At 40.0% G+C, this 23,920-nt stretch overlaps 1 protein-coding gene across 2 annotated transcripts in view; it reads left to right on the top strand.

The window, feature by feature from the left end:
- The window catches only part of ABLIM1 (actin binding LIM protein 1), a 201,490-nt gene that overhangs the window by 87,168 nt on the left and 90,402 nt on the right, over nucleotides 1–23,920 (top strand). For both annotated transcript variants that reach the window (XM_063132700.1, XM_063132699.1), the window contains exons 3-4: nucleotides 1,066–1,249; nucleotides 3,702–3,811. In XM_063132700.1, the coding sequence (XP_062988770.1) occupies nucleotides 1,066–1,249; nucleotides 3,702–3,811 (294 nt within the window). The remainder of the gene's footprint in view (nucleotides 1–1,065; nucleotides 1,250–3,701; nucleotides 3,812–23,920) is intronic.

Genomic DNA, 23,920 nt, shown 5'->3' with positions numbered 1-23,920 from the left:
AGCTGTCAGCTGTCTTTCAAATCAGGAGGATTATTGTAGGAACTTCCTCACTATATGCAGAATTCTTAATAAAAATTTGATGACAGACCTTAAGAACTGAATCCGTTCATGGGATAACTTTGATAAAACAAAGAGTAGGTAAAATACATATGGAATCCTTCAAGAGCGAAGGGTTCATGGATAGATTGTAGAGCTTTGGTTTCAAATCTCTGGCTCAGGCATGAACTAACTGGTAAATAATAGTAGAATCGGTGCTGCATTTCTGAATCTGTAAAATCAGAATAATGGGAATTATTGGGGTTGTACACAGTCTCCTGGGAACAAGACCTATTGAACTGAGTAGACATGTGTAGAACCGAACTGTGAAAGGATGAATGAGATAACAGATGGTGAAGTAGTGCATATACTAATAGTACTATGTGAATGGTAGATAAGTGATCAGTCCCCAAAGGGCTGGATAGTTAAACCACAGTTTGTTTAATTAGACCTAGGTCTACTTCCCTGAAAATAAATTCCAAAGCAACAAGGCTGAATTCTGTTGGTGTTATTTTCACTGAAATTTATATGGGGCAAGGGAAAGGAGAAAAAAGATCTGACAATTGCAGTTGCTACTGTTATAATGGCATTTTATTGTAAACTATTCTGAGATCATGCAGAGAAGGCTGAATAGCAATATAATGCATAATACAACCTTCCCCAGGAGAGTTGGACTACAACTCTCCTAATTCCTGGGAATGATAGGGGTTGCAGTCCAACACATCTGGATGGTGCTAGGTTGGGGAAGGCTGTCATAATAGGATAACAATGATTATTTTCTTTCCAACTGATGTGTGGTGGGATTTGCAAATATATAAGCAGATGACTCCAGCTGCTTCCACTGTGTTACCCTGGAAATTGACTACAAAGTCATATCTGTTACGTATCTGGGCTGCTGTTGGCATCTTGCTACAGCCTCCCTAATGTTGTATCTCATCAACCACTCCTGAACTGCTCTATTTTCTAAATCCTTGATGCTTTATGTATTAACAGATTTCTTCTTCTTTGGTGCTTGTTGTTTTCCCACAGTGTGCGGGTGTGACTTGGCTCAAGGTGGCTTTTTCATTAAGAATGGGGAATACCTTTGCACTGTGGATTACCAGCGGATGTACGGGACCCGATGCAATGGCTGTGGGGAGTTTGTGGAAGGAGAAGTCGTAACTGCTCTTGGGAAAACCTATCACCCTAATTGCTTTGCCTGCACTGTGTGCAAGTAAGTCAACTGATATACAGTTTAGAGACCACAACCAGTATAAATGTAAAGGGGGAAAAGCATGTTAAGACATTACATATATAATAAACTTTAGATGATCCATAAGCATATCAGTTATAGACTAAGATTTATAATTAGTGAATTCCTTTGTTTCTTTAATGATTTTATTAATTATTATTTACATTCTTCTTTATTTCAAAATAAAATAAAATGTTATGATTTTAAAAAATGGGAATGGGACTTTGTATAAATGACAATCAAACCTCTCCCCTGCATCATTTTTCTGCTGAACCCCTCCAACTAGTATTTCCCCCTGAAACTGAAATAGGACGAATTGTTATAATCTCTCTCTCCTTCTATCCCTGGGATGGAAGACAAATATAATTTACTGGATGTATTTTCATTCTCCATTAAGGTATTTCATTTACTAGTTATTATACTATAAGTGGTTAAAATGTGGATGTAATCTTGAATACACCTGATCTTGTCTGATTGCAGAAGCTAAGTAGGGTCATTCCTGGTGACTATTTTGATGGAAGACAGCCTGCGAATACCAGGTGTAGATCAGGGGTGGGGAAACCATAGCCTTCCAGACGTTGTTGGACTCCAGCTCCTTTCAGCCCCAGCCATATACAAATTGTAATCCAACAACATCGGGAGGGCCAAGAGTTCCTCACCACTGTCCTGTGGACAAACACCATTGCTCTGTAGTAGACCATCTGCTTTGCTTGCAGAAGATCCAGGTTCAATCCATGTTCAACCTCAAGCATCTTCAAGTAGGGTTGGAAAAAAACTTGCCCCAAATCCTCAAGAGCTGCTGCCAGTCAGTGCAGACAGTGCTAAGCTAGATGGACCAATGGTCTGACTTAGTATAAAGCTGCAACTAATACTCCAACTTATTTCTAGTGTTGGCATGATTGGAGTCTTATTACTTTTGCTGAGGACTGAGACTAATGTGTCACCTGCTTTTCTGCTCTCTGTTTGTCACATGTGAGAAATTGTTATTTGATTTTTTCACAGTGTCCATTATGGCATTAACAATATCAGATTATAATAAACTCAACCCCCTTTGTATAAAGAGAAACAGCTCAGTGGGCTCTACGGGTAGTGGTGCAAGGAGCACTTCACTGACAGGCCCTTGACACCAAATTTGGTGTTCCACAGGCAGCATTCTCTTAGAGCCCTGCAGCCAGACTTAGGGCATGTTTACACCATGCCTTACCCTGGGGATTGCCCCGGGATCATCCCTGTGCATCCACATTGCACAGGGGATCCCAGAAGCAGGGAGAGATGATCCCTCCCTTTCTCTGGGATAACTGGGAAGGCTTTTACCCCAGTTTTCCCCATGGTCTCGGGATCGTCCCAAGACCCCGGGATGTGTGGGCGGCCGTCCTGGCTTCGTCCCGGCTCCTCATGAGTAAACGCGAGGATCTGGGAACAGGGCATGGGGCACAGAGCTCTTCAGGAGCTCCGTGCCCACCAGGGGTGGAAGGAGGGAGCGGGATCTTTTTTTTAAAAAAAAAAACTTTTCAGTGGAGCGCTCATGCACTCATCTTCAATAAAAAAACCGACGGGCGTGATGTCCTCCTTCCTCCCGGGACATCGCATGCTGCGTGTGGACTGAGGGGGAGGATCTTACAATCACCATATCGTGAGATCTTCCCCCTCCCCTCCCTTGGTGTAGACATGCCCTTAGAGTGCTGCTGTTCTCCAGCTTTGCTTTCTGGAGTTGTATCCCATCTAACAATGCAGATGTCGGCAAAGTTGAAATAGAGATTGCTGTTCCAAGGTGACCTATACTACTGTGGCTGTCAAGAAAAATAGAAACAGCTCAAATGCCAGGTTTGTTGCTCACATCAGTTGTAGAATATGAGCTGTGAGATCTACACAAGCTAACTTCTGCAGAATAAAAAAGTGGGAGAGTTTGTTATCCCAAAATACTCAATCGTGCCGAGTGCTTGGTTTTCACATGAGCTTAGAAAGTGCTAGTCCAGCCTTCCCTGATGTTTTAGACTACGATTCCCAGCATTCTTTACCATTGGGTATGCTGGTTGGGATTGATGGGAGTTGAAGTCCAAAACATCTGGAGGGCACCAGGTTGGAGAAGGCTGCACTAGTCAATGGGCACATTTCCCGAATGAAAATGTTCACGTATGCTAGGCTTAAAAACCACAACACCTCTCTCGACTGCTTCTCTGATCACTTCGAAAAAGATATCTCTCTGTCTCATCTAACATCAGTTTCTCTCCCAGTGGAGGTGCATTTAGTCTTTGGATTTCCTCCAAATGCCTGCCTTTGCCAGTGTTACATTTTGAACATTTTTGGCCTGTACTCCTGCAAGATATTGATTTGCACCAAAGGCGGCGGCTGAAGAGAGGTGGGACAGAGACTGAGAAAATGAAACCGCAGGGATAACCTTGCATTGAAATCCTCTTCTCCTTTTGCTCTCCAGACGTCCTTTCCCACCAGGAGACCGGGTTACCTTTAATGGACGCGACTGTCTCTGTCAAATGTGTGCCCAGCCAATGTCATCTAGCCCCAAAGAACTCTCCAGTTCCAGCAGTAAGTACTCCATATGCTTTCTTAAGCTCCAAAAGAAATCAAAACCCTGGATGACTTGCTCTCTGTTTTGTGTAGTTTTTTCAGTCTAATTTGAGCAGTGCTGACTTTTGCTGGGATTCAGTTTTCCCTTCTGGAAATCTGGATTTGTAAGAAACCACCCCACTCTCCAAGCACAGCCTGCTGCTTTTATGTTCATCTATGTATGGTGGAAAGTATTTTATGAATTTGTCTCTTGAACTGATCCCATGCAATTTCTTTTCACTGAAAAGGCATTGTAATTCATCAGTTATTTTGTTTATGGATGTTCAGAGCTTATTGAACCTACTTTTGCGATGTTGGAAATAGCAGAGGTATAAACACTGAGATTCCCATTAAATAGGTATCGCGAAAAATGTGCAATGTTTTAAGCAATTGCCTTTTTCAAAAGAAAATATGAAAATGGAAAGTGGTAAAAGAAGAAGAGATCTCACAGCTTCCTTATTGTGATGGAAAATTCATATTTAACTTTTAAAAGCTGATCTCTGTACACCATGGATGTTTTCTCATCTTTTCAAAGCCATGCCTTGTCATAATTCTCAGCTTTTGGAGAATAAGCAAAGAGAGAGAGAGAGGAAGGGAGGGAGAGAAAGAGAGAGCTTCCACTGTGTAACAACTAAACACCATATACAGTATATCTGTTTTATAGCAATTACTTGAAACTCCTGAGATTTTGTTCATGTCAGTACTTGGACAGATGGGGAAAAAATGAACAGTAAAACTATAAAGGAAAGGAGTTACACTTTGCTCTTTGGATAGCTTTCTAAGTGCAGCCATTTCACCTTTTCTGCCACTTTAATAAAAACTGTTTTAAAACTGCTCTGATTTAAGATAGTGATAGCTTATCATCCATTTCTCTCTTCTTGACACTTCAGGGTGTTTTCAAGGGCTTAATGAAATAACAGTTCTTTACATTTACAAAACTGGAGAAAAAACATGTGATGAGAATATGAATTGTCGAGTGGTTTTAAGGAAAGTCAACATTTCCTCAAAGTCAGATTCTGAATTTGAAACACCATTTTCACAATTTCAGAACTCTCATACTGACATGTTTTATTGCTTGAGCTATTGGGCAGTATAGAAATAAATAAATAACTACGCTCTTCCAGAACATTTGAGAACTACAAGTTCAACCACAGCTTTTAAAGCTCAACTAAAAACTTTTCTTTTTCCTAAAGCTTTTAAAACTTGATGTTGTGCAGACTTCTACTGTTACTTTCTACTGTTAGTTTTTCCCTACCCTGTGCCTGCTTACCCTACCCTGTACCTGTTTGCTTTCTCTTCCCCTCCTTATTGTTTTACTATGATTTTATTAGATTGTAAGCCTATGCGGCAGGGTCTTGCTATTTACTGTTTTACTCTGTACAGCACCATGTACATTGATGGTGCTATATAAATAATAATAATAATAATAATAATAATAATAATAATAATAATAACTATGTTAAAAATTGTCAACTCAGAAATTTAACTGGAAATCTTTGATTAGTTGTGTGTGCGCGTGTGTTTTATAAATGATTGCCAGTATTTCCTGATGATTATGTTAGGCTTTGTAGTGGCAAAATAAATATGCACTTTTGTAATCCAAATAAATCTTCATTTGGATATACCCATATTCACATCACAGAAATGTAGATATGTGTAGGTACCTCACAGTGTGCATGTGAATTGTGGTGTGTGTGTGTGTGTGAAGCTGGAAATGAAATTATAATATATAGATAAAATTTCTGAAGGTTTTGGTCATCTTTTTTCAGTCTCAGAGTGGTATATAAAGTAGTGCTAAGATTTGCTAAGGAAAAACCACGTACAAATAATAGAAGTGCAGAATAAAGTTCAGCAGAGTTCAGTAAACAAACTTTGGGGAAATGGTAATTGGCAAACATTTTTTTCCACAACAAAAGTTCCTCACTTCTCTTCTGATGTGAGGATTCTTACTTCCCAGCTCTGGCAAGTGAATTTTAATTAGTGTCAAATATTCCAGATCTGTTGCTTTCTTCCAAAGCAGCAAGCCACAGTTGTCATCAATCCTCCCTCTCCTTTGAAGTCATGTTTTGTAATGTAGTCCTATTCAGAAGTAAATCTCTTTTATGGGATGTGTGTCTGTTCCTTGGTTACTTGCTGCTAAGTAGATTAGCAAGAAAGCTTATTTACGGAAAGAAGGAAGCAAAACATTTAGGATTGCTTTAGTTGTGCATCCTAGATGAAGGTTGAATCAGCCACTGAAGGTTTCAATACACAGGCTAAATGGGTTTTTAATCTCTCAATAAACACGATTCTGATATCATAGCAGACTTCAATAATATAATCAGAGTGACAGTCTCTCAATTTTTCATCAATGTTTTTTTCCCTGGAGTTTTCTGGATCCATATTCTACCTTTATTTTTTTTTTTTCACATTTAATGCATTTCCTTATCTCCAAACACCACATCTTTAAAATGTAATGGTTATTTCTTTAGGAGGACCTCCCCACCCCCACCTCTGTCCATTTGACCATGGTTTCCTGCTCCACTATTGACTTGCTTAGCAGTGCTAGGACAATGGTGTCATCACCAATTACTGTTGTTGTGAATAGTCTCACTGTTTATTTTGCTTACATTTAAGCTTAAATTGAATAGTTTATTCAATTTTTATACTGAATAAAAATTTTATACTGTATAAAAAATTTTTTTATACAGTATAATTTTTTTTTATAAAAAAAAATTTTTTTTTATACTGTATTTCGTAATTGTGTTTTAAACTGTTGTGTGTTTTACTGTGGTTTTAATTTTTGTGAACCGCCCAGAGAGCTTCGGCTATTGGGCGGTATAAAAATGTAATAAATAATAAAAATAAATAAAATAAATAATAGTTGCAAACTACTTTTTGCATTTCATTTCCATTACTATGTTGTTCTCTCTCTCTACACCAATATATGCCTGCCAACTTACGATAACACATTTGAAGTGACTTCAACCTGATGAATTAAGGCCAGCCTTGTCATAAATGAGATCTGAAGCTAACTTCCTGCAAATTACTCAAATGGATGTACTGCTTGTCTTCCATTTCCTAAACTTTATATAATTTGACTCTGTTACATTGACCAACGGGTTCATAAAGAGCCACAAAACTTACTGGAAAGAACAGCATTTTAAGTGCAGGGGCAGAGAACTACCAGCTCACAGGCTGGATTCAGCCCACTAGGATTCCCCATCCATCTCACCAGCATCTTCCCCAGGCCCTGCCCCTCTCCTGGCAGGATCCGGAAACGCAGTCTCCCTTACTCACTGTGTAGTGGGGGAAAGCTCTTATCTCCGATCAACTGCTGATTAGAGATAAGAGTTTTCCCTGCAGTGGAGAGGGGGTGGGGCCTGGTGAGGAAGCTGCTGAGTGATTCAGTCCTTCTTACTTGTGAGTAGACATGTTGAGGCTTGGTATATGGGTTACTAATTGCTCTCATACTAAATATTGAGGGCAATTTCAGGCATGCAAGTTCATCCCTCATTGAATATAAGGCTTGTCCTGCTTACTTGAGAGCAGACACACAGAGTCTTTCCCTTCTTACTTATGATTAAACCTGCTACCCATGCTTACATCTGAATAGACATACAGAGGCTTAGTAGTTGGGATGCTGTTTGAAAGTGCTGCTGAGTGATTCAGTTCTGCTTACTTGTGAGTAGAGATGTTGAGACTTGGTATTTGCTCATTTAGTAAAGGTTGAGAGCAATTTCAGACATGCATATTCATCCCTCACTGACTATGATATTAGGAGATGACTTGAAAACATTAAAAATCAAACACTATAGACAAAGCTTTCATATTGCCTCACAGGATCTGAAGAATAACCCTTCACCTGCTCTGCTAATGTCTGGTCAGGCATGAGAGCAGTTTTCAATAACCTATCTATTTTTAAGACTGAAAGATGCTGGTGTCTCCATTTTATAGTATTTTATTTATTTATTTATTTATTACATTTTTATACTGCCCAATAGCTGAAGCTCTCTGGGCAGTTCACAAAAATGAAAACCATTCAAAGTATAAAACAAACAGTATAAAAGCATGATGTAAAATACAATATAAAAACACAACCAGGATAAAACCACACAGCAGAAATGGATATAGGATTAAAATACAGAATTAAAACAGCAAAGTTCAAATTTAGATGTTAAAATACTGGGAAAATAAAAAGGTCTTCAGCTGGCGACGAAAAGAATACAGCGCAGGCGCCAGGCGGACCTCTCTGGGGAGCTCATTCCACAGCCGGGTTGCCATAGCGGAGAAAGCCCTCCTCCTAGTAGCCACCTGCCTCACTTCCTTCGGCTGAACCTCAGAAAATCAGAATAGTTTCCCCAAGACTGAGGGGGAATTCCTCAGTGACCGTGAATTCCTGACCAACACTCTTTCTCCTGCCCCATTTTCATTGGTCATGTTCAGACAACACGCTGAACCATGATGGTTAAGTGTTTTGAGCTAAACATTAAGGCTCAGCATGTTGTGTGAATCATTCCTAATGATGGTGGCTACATAAACGCACTTTAAACACTCTCACTAACCACTTGCTGCAACACACCATGGCTTAGTGTGTTGTCTGAACAGACCCATTATTTATTTATTTATTTATTATTACATTTTTATACCGCCCAATAGCCGAAGCTCTCTGGGTGGTTCACAAAAATTAAAACCATAATAAAACAACCAACAGGTTAAAAATATACATTATGTGTATATCTCGAGCACTTATTTAACTAGGTCACTTATTTTTAGATATAGCAACGTCAGAACTCACTTCAGGGGGTGAATCTGGAGCTAAAGTGATTTGAAACAGAATTAACTCCTGGAAACGTCTTATTTCTTTTATAAGTCTTTTTTTTGGGGGGGGTATACGTTTTGATTTGGCAATTTTGTCTGCTTAGTTGTGTTTTATGGTTTGATGTATTATAGATATAGGATTGTATCCAATGTGATTCTTATTTTGAGTAGACCCATTGAACCCAATAGTTAACTATGACTTTACCATTTCAGGGGGTCTGCTTTAAGTAGGACTAACATTTGATAAAAGCCATGAATTGCAGTGGCTGGTAGCTGATGCAAATATCTATCTATCCATCTATCCATCCATCCCTCTACCTATCCTACCACCTATGATTTTACAGAGTCCCCAATCACAAAGGGAGCCTATGTGTGTACAGCAAACTCCACTTTACAGGCATTCCCTCTAATGCATGGGTGATCAGGGTGTGTGGAGACAGTGGTGGATATGGCAGCAGGGGTGGGACCAGGGACCATGGCCCCACTCTCCTGTGTGTGGATGAGTGAAAGGGGTTCCTGTCCTACCATTTTCAGAGCACTCCAAGATGCTCCCTCCCTACAGAATGTTCCTTAGATGTATCAATTTGCAATGCCACAAACTTTTTGCAGACTTTCGAGCTAATGCTTCGGATTGGAATTTCCTCAACTTTGGTCATTATATGAGGATCCAAGCTCCCCCTCCCTAAAGATTCTCTACCCCCACCCCATCTACAATATATGTAACAATGTGTTTCCATTTATTAAGCAATGCAATGTATTTTGCCAGTTCCAGGAATCTCTCATATGCGAGTCAAAGGGGAGAAATGAAACGAAAGGATCTTATTTGTTTCTTCCATTTCTTTCTATATTTTTGTTCATTTCTATAACTTGTGTTTTCATTCTTTCATTAGATAATGAGCTTCACATTAGGATGTTTTACTCTGGTTGTTCCACAAGCATATCGGTGATTTTTTAAAAAATATTTCTTTAGTGTTCTTGTTGTATTATTATGTACGGTTTTATGGCCTTTATTTTTTAAACTCTATTTCCAAAAGAAGAAGAAAAAGTCATGTAACATTCATGGTGAAACTAATGGGTGTGTGATTGTTTTGTTTTTTATTTGTTTTAGAAGCTAGTGCAGACTCCCTGCAAAAATATTTCCCAGTGGCTTCCAGTCTTGGAGATCCTATGCAACATTTTCTTGCAAATCCCACTTATTATCATTATTACTACATCCATTTCTACAGACTGTAGTTGTAGATTAGAATTCCATTCAACTCAAAAATGTACAACCTAGAACAGAAGAATAGCCCATCATCTAGTGGTATCTAAACAAAGATGTTTTATCCCAAATGCCTCCCTCGTGGAGCAGCTGTATTTTGCAGTGATGAGAACAAGTTTGCTTGCTTGCTTGCTTGTTGTCGTTGTTGTCATTTTGCTGTAAATGTAAACAGTGTTTGTTCTGAAATAAGTATCATGGGGTCATACGTTCTTTTCTGGGCACCCAAGAGAAATAAATATCATGGAATTCTGTCCTTCATTCTTGGGAGCCCAGAAGAAAAGAGATTCAGTCTATAAATGGGCCAGTTACAGTCCCAAACCCCCAAGAGAATCTTATTCCAGATAGGAATTTTGAATAACTGCCATGTATCTGCAGCCTCATTTTGGGAGAGTGTCACTGAAAAACAACTCAGCCGTTGCAGATATGACGATTTGTTCCTGGTGGATGTGTTGAAGGCATTGTTAACACTTTTGCAGCCTTTCTGGGGTCTCCAAGGCCTCATACGAGTGAGATTCTAACCCTGACTCAGGAACTGCTGTTGTGATTTTCATTGGTCTTTGGAGCTATGAAAAAGGATAGGGGCGTAGCTTGTGAGGGCTCTGCTTTTTATGACGTCAACAGGAAACACTAGCAACCTTCCCCAACATGGTTCCCTCCAGATGTTTTGGATGACGACTCCTGTCAACTTGAACCAGCATAGCTAATGGTCAGGGATGGTGGGAACTGTAGTCCAAAATATATGGATGGCAGTAGGTTGAGGAAGGCTACACTAGAAAGTAATATTGTTCTTCAATGGAGGCAGGCTCAAAACTGGAATATTGGTAATGGATAAGATCAGCTTAGAAGGAATGGTGAGGCGTGGGTCAAGAAGGATCCATAGCCCTAGTGAGAGTGGGGTTATGAGCTGTGGTGTAGGTTTAGTGGAGTAAGACAGAAAAGAGGAAAGTGAGTAGGGGAGTATGGGGAGCAGAAGCAGGTAAAATTTCTCTAGAATAGTGGAGCTCAAAAAAGGAGGAAACACCAGGCCTTTGCCGAGACCACTGTCAGTTGGAGATGTTTCTGAGACTGCCAGTACTGGGCTTTCCCTGTGTCTCCCAGCAACCTAAATGGTCAGATAGAGTCTTCATCTATACAACCCTTTCGATTGTTGGGGGGCATAGGATAGTAGTCACAATTGGCACAGCACCTGTCAGTTATTTCCAGGGTTGAAGAAAGCAATGCTGTGGTGATTTAAATTGCTGTTGAGTTATTGTGGCTGCACCTTTGAAGGACCTGGTTGCACGTATTGTGAGGAGAATGTAATTGCAGGAATGTGGACAAGCACAGATGGAACTTCACATGAAGGGGTTTTTGAACATGTGGATTGATGTCCAGTGGTCATTCCACATGCCATTGAAGAGATGCTCTGTGGCTGCTTCACATGTGGGGAATTATCTGGTTTTGGAGATCAAACAAATCCTGCACCTAAGCATCTTCTAGACACATTACAATGATCAGCAATGGACTAATGATGTGAATAAAATTTAGCTTAAGTTGGACAAGACAGAATTAATGATTGTACAGAAATTAGGGGACCAGCTAGCTGAAGAAATTCCTGTCCTAGCCAAGGTAATTCTCTACCTTAAGTGACCGACACTGTTCCTGGATGACCAGATAGTGACTGTGCGTGCATGCGCATGAGTGTGTATTTTACCAGTGTCAGTTGATATTCCAGTTACACATATTGGAAGATAAAAAGATCTGGCTGCTTTCATTCATTCATGTCTTAGTGATTTCCAAACTAAAATACTGTAATGTACTTTACATAGAGCTTCCCATGAAGACAGTCCATAAACCTCAGCTGGTTCATTACATCATGACCTGACAGGTGGTTAGAAGTTGATGTGAACATTTTTTGTTTTGAGACAATTGCATTGATGGTTACCATTCCATTTTGGAGCCTAATTCAAGGTGCTGGTTCTGGGTGCTAATTATCTCAGGAAGTATCTTCTCCTCTGTGGTCTCTTCAAGCTGTGAAATCAGCTGGTGAAGCCCTGCTAAAGGTGTCATCCCTTCTGGACACTAGACTGCCATCTATGAAGAATAGAGCCTTTTTTTGCACTGGCCCTTGAAATGTTGGAATGTCTTGCCATAGTAGGACCGTTGCCCGCCCTTTCATCCTTTGGAAGTGGGTGACTTCCAAACATTTATTCTGAAAAGCTTTCCTAAGCCTTTTAACATTTTTTCCTGCTGCTTTTTACTGTCAGTGTATGTTGTTAGCATGAATATGTTCTTAGGTAGCTTCCAGATTGGGGGAAAAATACAACCAAAGTTAAAACAGGTATCTCAGTGAAATCAGTGAAATCATTAAAACAACAGCATGAGAAGTGCATTAAACAACTGAGTCAGTTTAAAATACATTGTCATGGCAGGAGTTTAAAGCATAGGAAAAGTATAGGAAAAAAGAGAAGGATTTGTTGTCCTCCTAACATTCAAGAGATATGCAGTCAACCAAACCTCACCTGGGAGGGAGTTCCACAATATGGGTGCTGCTCCCAGGAAAGCTCACCCTCATGTCCCTTCTAAATGTATCTCTGAAGCTGATGGAACTCAAAGCAGGCCTTCAGCTGTTGAATGCAATGCACAAGCAAGTTCACATTGAAGGAGTGGTCCTTCAAATAACTTTGTTTGGGTGAAAAATTTATTTGGGATTCTGGAAAAGTTTAAAGCAGGGGTGGAAAGCCTCAAGCCTGTTGACCAAATCCGGCCCTCTTCGAGTCCCAGCATCTGTCTTTCCCCAAAAGGCCACCAATTTTCCGTCATCCACCAATTGGTGTTTTCCGAGCTTGTGTGTGTGTGTGTTTCTTCATTCTAAAAGGATAAGATGCTTCTTGACTTCACCCTTTTGGTCCTGGCTCACCACAGGAATGTGGGACTTAAAAACTCCCCCAAAATGGAATCCTCCCCCCCAGCTGAAAGAAGTTCAAGACCCCTTGTGTAATGGAAAGTGCTCCTAATCTACTGATGTCAACAACTCCCCCCTCAGTTCCTCCTTCCTAACCAACCACATGGCCTGACAAGTGATACATTTCACCCTCATTTCAATTCAGTGGGCTTTGGAATAAAATCAAGTTGCTTTTTAAAGGCCATCTTCCCACAGAGTTACCACACAATACTAATTGGCAAAGCCTTTTTGGCTCTTCTTTTTTTGAAACTTCTATGAAGTGCATGCGCTCCAGGACAAATAACATGACTTTCATGTGTTTCCCCCCTTGTTTCTCAACTATGAAGGAACCTGGGTAATGTGTATGCTGCATTGTTTCTCAACATGAGAACTCTGTATCTTTTTAAAAGGAGTTCCATACATCTTTGATCATGCCTAGTCCAAGGCTTGGGTCATCTTGGTAATGGTCCCAATTTGCTCTTCAGTTGAAGCAGAAACCAGGTTTTGTAGCAAAGGCAGAAAACACAGCTCAGTTCTCTGTTCCAAGGATCTGCTCCAGAACATTACTTCTTGCCTGGCAACAGTTAGTGAGTGGAAAGAAGTACCCTCTTGGCCTGAAATGAAGAGTGAAAATCTTCCAAAAGAGCCTTGGTGCTAACGTTCCTCTTTTACAGATACTGCTTATAAGGAACAGAAAAAAGACTTGAGTTTACATCACATGTAGCATCCCTAGAGGTTCTCTTAAGAGCACATTTTGACTCTCCACATGGCTTTTTATCAAGGCTATCTCTGTGTTTGGGCTTCTATTTTGGCATTGGCTCCAGGCCGCATCTATAGCTTCTCTCTGGCCTGTATCCTTATTATTATTATTATTATTATTATTATTATTATTATTATTATTATTATTATTTGTCCCGAAAGGGGGAATGACAACGTTATGCAGCTAAGATCTTCATTTCTGAGCCATGTTTCATCATGGCTTTCCTCAGATAAGAATAGTGCTGTGCTGAATCCTGCCCCCTTTTTTCAGGAACATTTTCCCTCCCTGTGAAAGAGGCGTTTTTTCTGCCTCTTTTGCAGTGAGGGAGAGAAATTTGGGAGAATTTGCTTCTTGGGGAGGGGAACAGCATTTCCACATATCTTTTAAAAGTATAGTTAGTTGTTGAGAGATTTTCTTTCTATTTTTTAATATTAAAAACAATAACTGCACTGTCCGCCAGTTCTTCCTGAATGCTTATTGGAGACCACGTGACCTCGCCCTCTTCAACAGGCATCCAGTAAGAACCCCTGAGCTCCTGCAAGTGGTGGGGGTGTTTAAAAAAAAAATAGAAAGAAGACCGTTCAACAACTGCCTGCACTTAAAGAAATATGTAGAAATCGTTCCTCCCTTCCCAACGAGAATATTCTCCAAAATTCTCACCTCTCCCAGTCTCTTTTGCCAGAGTTTTTGTCCCCCCCCAAAATGCCAAAAATGGAATGATCAAAATTTTCAGCACAACACTGGTTATGAATTAATTGCTCTCAAAACCTTCCAAAGATTTGAGAATATTTTTGGAGGAGAGAATAGAATTTGAAAGAGATGCAGTCATTTGAAAACAAATTTTCATACAGTTCTTCTTGGACATTGAGAGGAGTCAACATATGAGAGGTCCAACATGTTCTTTGCAACCTTTAATGAGCTACCAATGGAAAGGGCTTTCTAGTGAGAATTCTCCCTCCTCCAATACAGTATTTTTTACTTGAGATAATTTTTATCTCTATCTATCTATCCTCCATACAGAGTACATGTGGTGTTGTTTCCTGAGTTTAGTTTAAAGAGCTAGGTATTTGATTGCACAATAAAATGTTGATAAAATTACACAACTGGCCTGGGGATAAGCCAACACCTCAGAATTAGGCAACAGGGCCAATTCTGCCACAGGGTATTGTGTTCACACTTTCCCTTTTCTTCAACTCTGAGATTTGCTGATTGTGCTCTTTGGAATCAGTTCTTTTATACGTGCATTTTGAAACAATTGCATCAATTAATATAATCTTCCCTGGGAACTGAAAATAAAACCCTGAGTGTAGTTCTGCAGCTTGAGATTGTTTAATGTTGCAAGTCACATGACACACCCAGGTTCTTTCTTTCATCCTCTTTTTTGCCTGCCAGCTGTATATAAATTCTTTTTCTGTTCTCTCACACACACCCAAGCAAAACTTTTTAAAAAGGAAAAAGGAAGGCCTAGAGGTGCCTCAGATATATTGTCCTACTTTATCCTTGCAATGCTCATATTGCCATGTTGAGAGTTAATGTGCCTAAAAGTTATATTATTACGTATCTGCCTGAGAAAAACAGGTTACATTCAAGTAAACAAGTTTTTCATAGGGAAATATTTTTGTAGAGTCTGGTGGAATCCTCTGTTCTGGACAATACAGACCTTAAAATCATTCTGTGATTACCCCCCCCCACACACACACAAAAGGTTAATCGTGTCCCTGGCCAGGTTCCTGAAGACAAAACACCATTGGAATATTGTTTTCAAAATACAGCAGTGGAATGTTGTTATTATTATTATTATTATTTATTTATTTATTTATTTATTTATATAGCACCATCTATTTCCTCCGAATTGTTTGCCTTTTGTGGCATTTATGAGAAATTATGCCAAGCCATGATTTGTTCTAATCATAGTTTGGAACTGAAATCATGGCATGAGAGTCCAAACACACAGGCAAACCATGCTTGCCTACTCCTCTGCAGTTGCCTCCAGAGCCATAACAAAAAGTCGTAACTTATGGTCTCCAGTTCATGTGGTCTCCAATTCAGATGCCATCAGAAACACAAATCATGATTTGGGAACCCACTTCAAACTATTGTTTCTGTCACTGATTTTGATTTTATTGACAGTGGCAAACCACAGTTTGTCAATTTAGGCAGCACAGTAAATCATAGATAAGCTTCCTTAGCCATAGTTTGGTATGGTTACCTGAACTAAGTCATAGTACTAATGTTTATCAATAGAGAAGTGAAAAACTTGCTCTGTGCTTGATTCCTTCTGCCTTCTGAAAAGTACAACAAAACTCAGACTTCAAGTTAATCAAGTGTCCTTGAATTGCTTTAGCACCATGTGCATTGATGGTGCTATATAAATAAATAAATAATAATAATAATAATAATAATAATAATAATAATAATAATGTTTGCTTTTAAAAGTGTTTCAGATCAGCTTCCTGTATACCAGTAAGAATGGAATAGAATAGGGAAGCAATTGTAGAATGAAGCTTTGTGTTGTAGGACTTTTTTCTGACTAAACGTGCATAGGATTGCTTTCTAAGTCTGTTAAGTTCCTGTTTACTATTCTAACAGAGAAACTGTTAATCTAATTATTTTAACTCTCTTTGTCTCTATGTCTCTCTCTCTCTCTCTCTCTCTCTGTGTGTGTGTGTGTGTGTGTGTGTGAGAGAGAGAGAGATAATGTATTGTGTATGATTAATGTCAATGTGATTTGAAAAAAATGTAGTGTAAATAAAGTGTCAAGACATTATTATACACTGTAACACATAGTCTAGGAAGCCTGTAATGATAATGATTATATAAGGCATGACACTTGCTTATGGTGAATGTCAGTTGTGATATGTCAAATAGATTTCATATATAAAAATCAGTTTAAATACAAACCAGTCAGATTAGATCCCCAAGCAATAACCAAGTTCTTTCCTGTTTTGTGACTTTGCTCTTGGCTCCTTTTTAGAATAATATGAGAAATACATCTGTAGTCTCTCATATATATATATATATATATATATATATATATATATATCTCCACTATCACGTGCTAATACAGTGAAGAGTAGCTAGGGAGGAACAATCAGTGTGAATCCCAGTTGGCTGCACAAAAGCCATTCCTCCAAAGGATCTCTTTTAGATACATTTTCTTCAGCACTGTCTTCTGTTGAAAAAGCGCTCTGGAGATACTCATTCCCTATACAGCTCCCTCAATATGTTGCTGCCAAAGACAGAAGATATTCACCATGGTTGCTATTTATTAATGTGATAGGCCTGGTTAGGTGACTCACTGGAAACCACAACAGACATTACTTTAAATGTGTGCCTAGCAGCTATCTCTCTCCCCCCACTCCCATTTTTATTCTAGAATAGAGTCAGGGAGAGTGCATCCTTGTTACTTCTTCTTGATCTCTTAGCAGCTTTTGATACCGTTGACCACAGTATCCTCCCAGACCACCTCAATGACTTGGGAATTAGAGGCACTGTTCTATAGTGGTTCAACTTGTATTTGCAGGGTTGGTTGCAGAGAATAGTATTGGGTGATTGTGCCTTGGCCCCATGGCAGTTGAACCGTAGGGTGCTATAGGGCACCATCTTGTCCCCAGTGTTATTATCTATACAAAGCCATTGGGAGTGGTCATCAAGAGATTTGGGGCAAGGTGTCACTAGTATGCTGATTACACCCAGTTCTGTTTCTCTGTAACATCTGAATCAGGAGAGGCCACACATGTTCTGAACTGGTTCCTGGGTGCAGTTACAACTTGGATAAATGCTAATAAACTGAAGCTGAATACTGATAAGTCAAAGATCATATGAGTTGGCAATTCCCAGAACCAGGAATTGGGCTATTCGCACTGCCTCTGAAGGAACAGGTTCTTGGTTGGGGGTGCTTCTGGATCCATTTTTGTCACAGTAGGCACAGTAGGCCTAGAGTGTCCATTACCAACTTCAATTGGTGCACCAACAATGCCTGTTCTTGGGTAGGGACAGCCTAGCCACAGTGATCCATGCACTGGTAACTTCACAATTAGACTACTCTGATACACAACCATATGCCTGATTCAGAAGCTGCAGCTAGAGCAGAATGCAGCAACTAGGGTGCTCACTGGGACACCCAGCTTGGCTTACATAACACCTGTGTTAAAAGAACTGCATTGGCTACCTACTAGCTACTGAGCTGTGATCAAGGTTATGTTATTGTTATGTGAAGCCCTAAACAACTTGGTGCCAGGATATCTAGCAGACTGCCTTCCCTTATATATACCCAGCTGACCTTTAAGATCATCAGAGGAGATTTTGCAGATAATTCCAAAACCAACAGAATGTTGCCACGTAATACCTCAATGGTGGGCTTTCTCAATAGTGGGGCCCACCCACTGCAAAACCCTCCCCCATGCAGTATGAGAAGCAGAAAACCTGCTGCCTTCCAGATGGTTAGGACTATAACTCTCAGCATTGCTGACCATTGGCTACGCTGGATGGGGCTCATTCATATCTTGACTTACTGAGCTGAGATATAATAATCAGAACTGGGCATTGGCTGGCTATATTTGGATCTAAGACAGAACTCTCCCCTCTTCTCCAGTGCAGCTGCAAAGGCGAGATCAAAAGCATCTGCTTCTGTTTTAACTTAACTGCAGTATAGTATGTCATCTAAACTCTAAACTGGGATTAATTTTAACTCTGGTTAGTAGAATCAAGCCAGCTTTGCAAACTATAGATTGTAGTTGGCTTGTTTCAACAGTGATTAAAATTAACCACAATTTGCCTAGGTTCAGGAATCATGATAAGCTCCAGTTAATTTAAAATTGAAACAAATGTTTCTAAACTACTCATAGCCTCACCACAATGCTGTGGCTTGCTCTCATAACTCTAAACCATGATAAATCATGACTGAAAAAGGCCAATGTATCCTGGTGTCTTCAAATCCATTACAGCTTCAGAAGCAAAACATTTTAAATACAAGGAACAAATTTTGGCAAATGCTTAGATTTTGATAGCAGCCAATTTTGATACCCACAACTCTAGGTAGGTAACAAAACATTTAAACGTATATAAAATGGCCAATCAAGTACATAACCAAGTCAGTATGGTAGTGGTTAGCGTATTGTCAAGGCACAGAAGCAAGGAGCTGGTTGACATACAGGTGCATCAGATGAACGTTTTTTCGCATGCTCACTACTGCCCACTTACGGATGTGCACGCATCCTTTAGACGTCATCTGCCTCCCATGCACCTCCCGCGCCTTTCATTCATTTTCCGTAGCAAAATAGACTCCTTTTAATCTGACTTTTTTAAAAAATGGAATGTGCTGCGATCTCCTACTGTGTGCAGGAAAAGTGGTGCGATGAAAACAGTCTCTGAATGGGCCTTATGGTCTTTGTTTACTTCCTCTTTCCCCTCCAGGAGGAATGAGGAAGTGCGGAGAAGTGATGGTAAGGAAACACAATTCCCCCCCCCCCCCGTGCTGTGATATACCTGCTCAGTAGCTGGCTTCAAGAAGAAATGGGAGTCATTTTACTTCCTGCTCTGTGTCTGCCTTGCCCTTTGGCCCATGAGTAGTGGTCAGGGAGCAAGCTAGTGGGCCACCATTGTCATCCCAAAATGGCACTCAGAACACTCTACCATCAACCAAGGCAATGATAAAGCACATTCCAAGAAGCTCCTGAATAATTGTAGAGGTCTCTGGGGTCCTTTCTGCACCTAAGGCGTATCCCGGGGAAATGGAGGGATCATCCCTGCCTCCTCCCGGGATCCCCTGTGCATCATTTGGATGCACAGGGACGATCCTGGGACGACACTGGGTGGGGGGGGAAGGCAGGTGTAGAAAGGGCCTGGGTCATTAATGGATTTGCATCCAGTACAATGGGCACATTGGAAGAGGAGCAAGAATCATGTACCACTGCCATCGTGATTGTGTCTTTTATAAATCTGCATCCTGCCCTGTATGTCCTGCCTCTTGGTATTTACCCTGCCCCTGATAGCCATGCTGCCTCTAAATTTCATCCTCTCATTTCCAAAGCTCACCTTAATACTAGACTCCAACCATTTTATTAGTAGCCCTGGTCATAATCTTTTCTTCTCTGTGTTGTTTGGCTGCCTGGTGCTCCAAGTACAAGAGCACTCTAGATTCTTTAGTCTATAGTGATGGGCTAAATATGTCAGTATTTTTGTAGATGCATAAGACATAAAAGAGACACTTTTTGAAGCAGGGCCTCTCTAGAAAGGAAACATGGTTTTTCGGAACCAAGAACAGATTTCTATAGTGCTCCCACATTTCACAAAATCAAAAGTGAATTATTCCTTAACCAAGCATCAGCAACTTAAAAAATATATATGCTTGAGTACATTTGTTTCTTGGAGAACACAGAGCAGCTTCATGACTGGCCACCAAAGGCAATTCCTAAATTTTCTTTTGAATACCTGCCTGGGGCCAGTTGAACTGCTCCTCAGTTTATATCAAAGAGAAGATCTTTTTGGACATGCTATAATCATCCTGGAGCAGTCTCATGTTTAGCCACAAGATATACAATGTAGGGCTTATATGAGTCAATACCATTTTGGGACACTGGACCTGCACTGCCTGGAAATAAGAACTGCCATCCTGGATTAGACCAATGGTCTGTGTAGCTCAACATTCTGTCTGCAGACCTGATCAGTGAAACACCTCTGGGAAGTTCACAAGTAAGGCACAATGACAATGTTTGTCCACTGGTTAAACCAGCAGTTCTGGCTGAGCCTCCTGTCTACTTGAAAGTGGGCAGCCAGATGCCACAAGGAAGTTGTAGCCTAAGAGTAGCAGCATAAGGATCTAGTCCAGAAGTGGGTGACCTGTGGCCTTCAAGATATTGGCCCCATTCAGAAGACACCTTAAACCATGCCTTTAACCATGGTGGTTAAGCCAGAAAGCCGGGCTGTGTTCAGAAGACACCTTAAACCATGGCTTTAACCATGGTGGTTAAGCCAGAAAGCCTTATTCACCGTGGTTAAAGCCTTCTGAACTGTTGGACTCCTATATCCCCAACCATCATGGCCAGTGTTCAGGGATGATGGAAGTTGGAGTCCAACAACATCCAAAGGGCCACAGGTTCCACACCCTGATCAAGTTCAAAACTCATTCACATAATTTCATTGGGTTGGATCCAGACTTTGTGGACCCATTGAAATCAATGGAACAAGTTAGTCATGACTAAACTAAGGCCATGGCTAGACGAGGGGGTTTGAGGGTGATGATCTTGCAATTTTATGATCGCGAGATCGTCACCCTCATCTACACGCGGTGTGTGACAATGCGACCGCCATTTTGTTTTTTGTTTTTTAAAGGAGAAGGAGTGCACGAGCGGTTGTCTGAAAACCGTAAGTTGTTTAAAAATAAAAATTAAAAAAACCTCACCCCACCCCACCCCCAATAGGCACAGAGCTCCTGAGGATCATCCTCGCTCCTCTCGGTTACTCACAAGGAGTCGGGGCAGCCCAGCCACACATTCCGCGGTCTCGGGATCATCCCAAGACCGCGGAAAAAACGTGATTAAAAGGTAGGGCGATATCCCAGGCCAAGAGAGGGATCAACCCTCCCTGCTCCTGGGATGCCCTGTGCGTCATGTGGATGCACAGGGATGATCCCGGGGCGATCACCAGGATATCACCCTGTCTAGCTACACCCTAAGTCCCATGATTTCAGCAGGTCTGTTCTAAGCATGACTAAGGCTAGATCCAACCCATTATTTTGGGGACTTTGGAATTGTATAACATACGTTACAAGGAAATAAATAAGAAGTCTGTTGCTGTTGCTTTTTGAGTTTAATGTCTGTTGCTGTTTAATTTATTGTTAATTTGGCTTCCCCTACCCTCAATAATGCTACTTTTATTCTTGATTGTGTTTGATATTTAGTTGTTTTAATTATGGGATTGCTATTGTTTTTATTCTTGTTGTTTATTTTTATTTTATGTTGTCCTCCTTGTCTCCTTTGGAAGAGCAAATAAAGCTTTTCATGGGTGCAGTTTTAAAACTTGCTTTCTGGGTCGAAAACCTTCTGACATCATGGCAGTGGTATGCCATTAGAATATAAGGTCAAGAGAGTCCATTATCCATATTGAAAATGTTGTTGTATTAGCCAATAGTTTTCTGGGCAATTACACTCAGAAGGCCCCATGAATGGGCTGAAATGCACACGCATCAGTTTTTTTCAGTAACCAGACTAGTCCTGTTCTGCAGTGACTAGACTGCTTCCCCCTTTATTGTTCATTTAATGCTGCTGCTTCACATCAGCTGGTGGATATTGATATAAGGATGAGAACAGCAAATATTAGACTGCGATACTGAACCATCAAGATCTTTGCTTCTTCCTTCTAGTCCTTGTCTCAAAACTACAGCTGCTTGCAGTATTCTTACAATCAGGAAACAATATTCATAACTGCACTGGATTAAAAAAAAAAGTGTCCTGGAACGATATGGCTGGAAGCTAAAATTCTTAACTGTATTGGTTTCCAAGAAAAGTGGTTTGAACCAAAACCTTGATTATTTGAGTGAGTTGTGGCCATCTGTGACTATCTTTTTAACAAATTAGTATCAACAACTATTAAGGTCTGAAATTAGTAGAGCTCCTCACAAGAAGAGACAGCAAGATTATATTTTTAGTTTACCTTGTTTCTTGGTTAGTTTGTAACTCAGGTTTCATTTTAATTTGGCTTGAAAAATGGTGCTGTAAAATTGAAGAGGACGTCCCATGGTTCTGTTATTGGTCCAATAAGAGATAATCCATTACATGCATAATTGTTTCACCTATTTATTGTTTCTCTTTCTTTTCTCTGTATTTGCGATTCTCTGTGTATTTTTCCTTGTATGCATGCATGTAGACTTCTTTTTGTGAGGCCCTTGGCCATTCCCAATTATAATCAGGTTTAAGTAGGAGTAAGTTATCAAACAATGGGATATGTGTACTGCTGCTCACATCAGTTACTGAACATGACCTATCTGATCAGTGAAAGAAACAGGGTTTGTTAGTCCAAAATACCAAATATTGCTTAGTGGTTTGTTTTCATGAGTGCACTGAAAACTCTAGTCCACCTTTCCCTGTCCTAGTGCCCTCCAGATGTTTTAGACTACAACTCCCAGCATCCCTGAGCATTAGTCATGCTGGCTAAGCGTGATAGGAATTATAGTTTTTAGCATCTGGAGGGCACAAAGTTGGGCAAGGCTGATTTGCTCAAATTAATTATTTCCTACCATCTCACTTTCTGTTGTCTTTCCCATGGTTTTGTTTAGAATGTAAGCTCTTTGGGGCAGAATCCTTTTTATTTCTCTCTGTCTCTCTCTCTTATGGAGCTCTTTCAAGCACCACAGACATGAACAATGAAATAATCATCATCAATAATAATTAGTCGATGTAGTCGTCGTCGGCGTCCTCCTTCTTCTTCTATAGTAATAGTATTTACATTTCTATACCTCCCCATAGGGATGATGATGATGATTAGCATAGAGTTTTTAATACACTCTTTTATATATCCAGTTGGCTTTCTATGCCAGCTTTTCAGTTAAGGAGGTGATTCCAGCATTATCATGATAGCAGTTTTGCTGGACCATACCATCATTTTTCAAAAAACAAAATATAATCTAAAATGCTATGTGAAAATACATCCAGTCACAGTTCTTGATATGACTTTTCTTTTTCTTAGCTTTTTTCTTGATTCAGATAAGAGTGTCTTCTGATTGGTAGCATCTCTCTGAATGGTCCATTACTTAAAATCTATCAAACTATCTATTGGACTTGTTCTTTTTTCTTTTGGTGTACATTTTCTGTACCTATAACCAAGGAAAGCAGAGAATGATGCTCTTTCTCTTGTACCCTGTTTTTATCAAATGCTTTGATGCTGGATATATGTATTTATCCCCTTCTCTTAAGTGTTCCACCTGCTACTTTTACATGACACATTTTGAATGTTGCTGCCACCTAGAGGGTAGAAATGCAATTCTTCATAAAGAGAAATGGAAAAAATAGGATACAATGGTAGGATTATCAGCTCCACCCCTATAATGGAGAAAATGGTTTTTTCCCCTAGTTATTCATTAGTTTAGCTATATGCAAAATGAAAATTTATTATTGTCTAACATTTAGGCGAAGATGGAAGACAACTGGCAGTTACCTGTTTTCAGACTCCCATGATAAAGGATAAGCCTGCATTTACAAATGTATAAATTTAAAAAGAATATCTACAACATGTAAGCTGGACATTTAGCCAGGTGTCCTTTTGAATTCTTATTGGCATCTTGCCTAAGTAGATAAATTATCATATTTCGCTTCAAAAGGACCCTGGTTAGTATAATCTTGGAGGGAC

Source organism: Elgaria multicarinata, chromosome 8 (genome assembly GCF_023053635.1).
Source record: "Elgaria multicarinata webbii isolate HBS135686 ecotype San Diego chromosome 8, rElgMul1.1.pri, whole genome shotgun sequence".
Classification (NCBI taxonomy): Eukaryota; Metazoa; Chordata; class Lepidosauria; order Squamata; family Anguidae; genus Elgaria; species Elgaria multicarinata.
The sequence above is the reverse complement of the archived record's forward strand: the minus strand, read 5'-3'. Positions and strand labels throughout refer to the sequence as shown.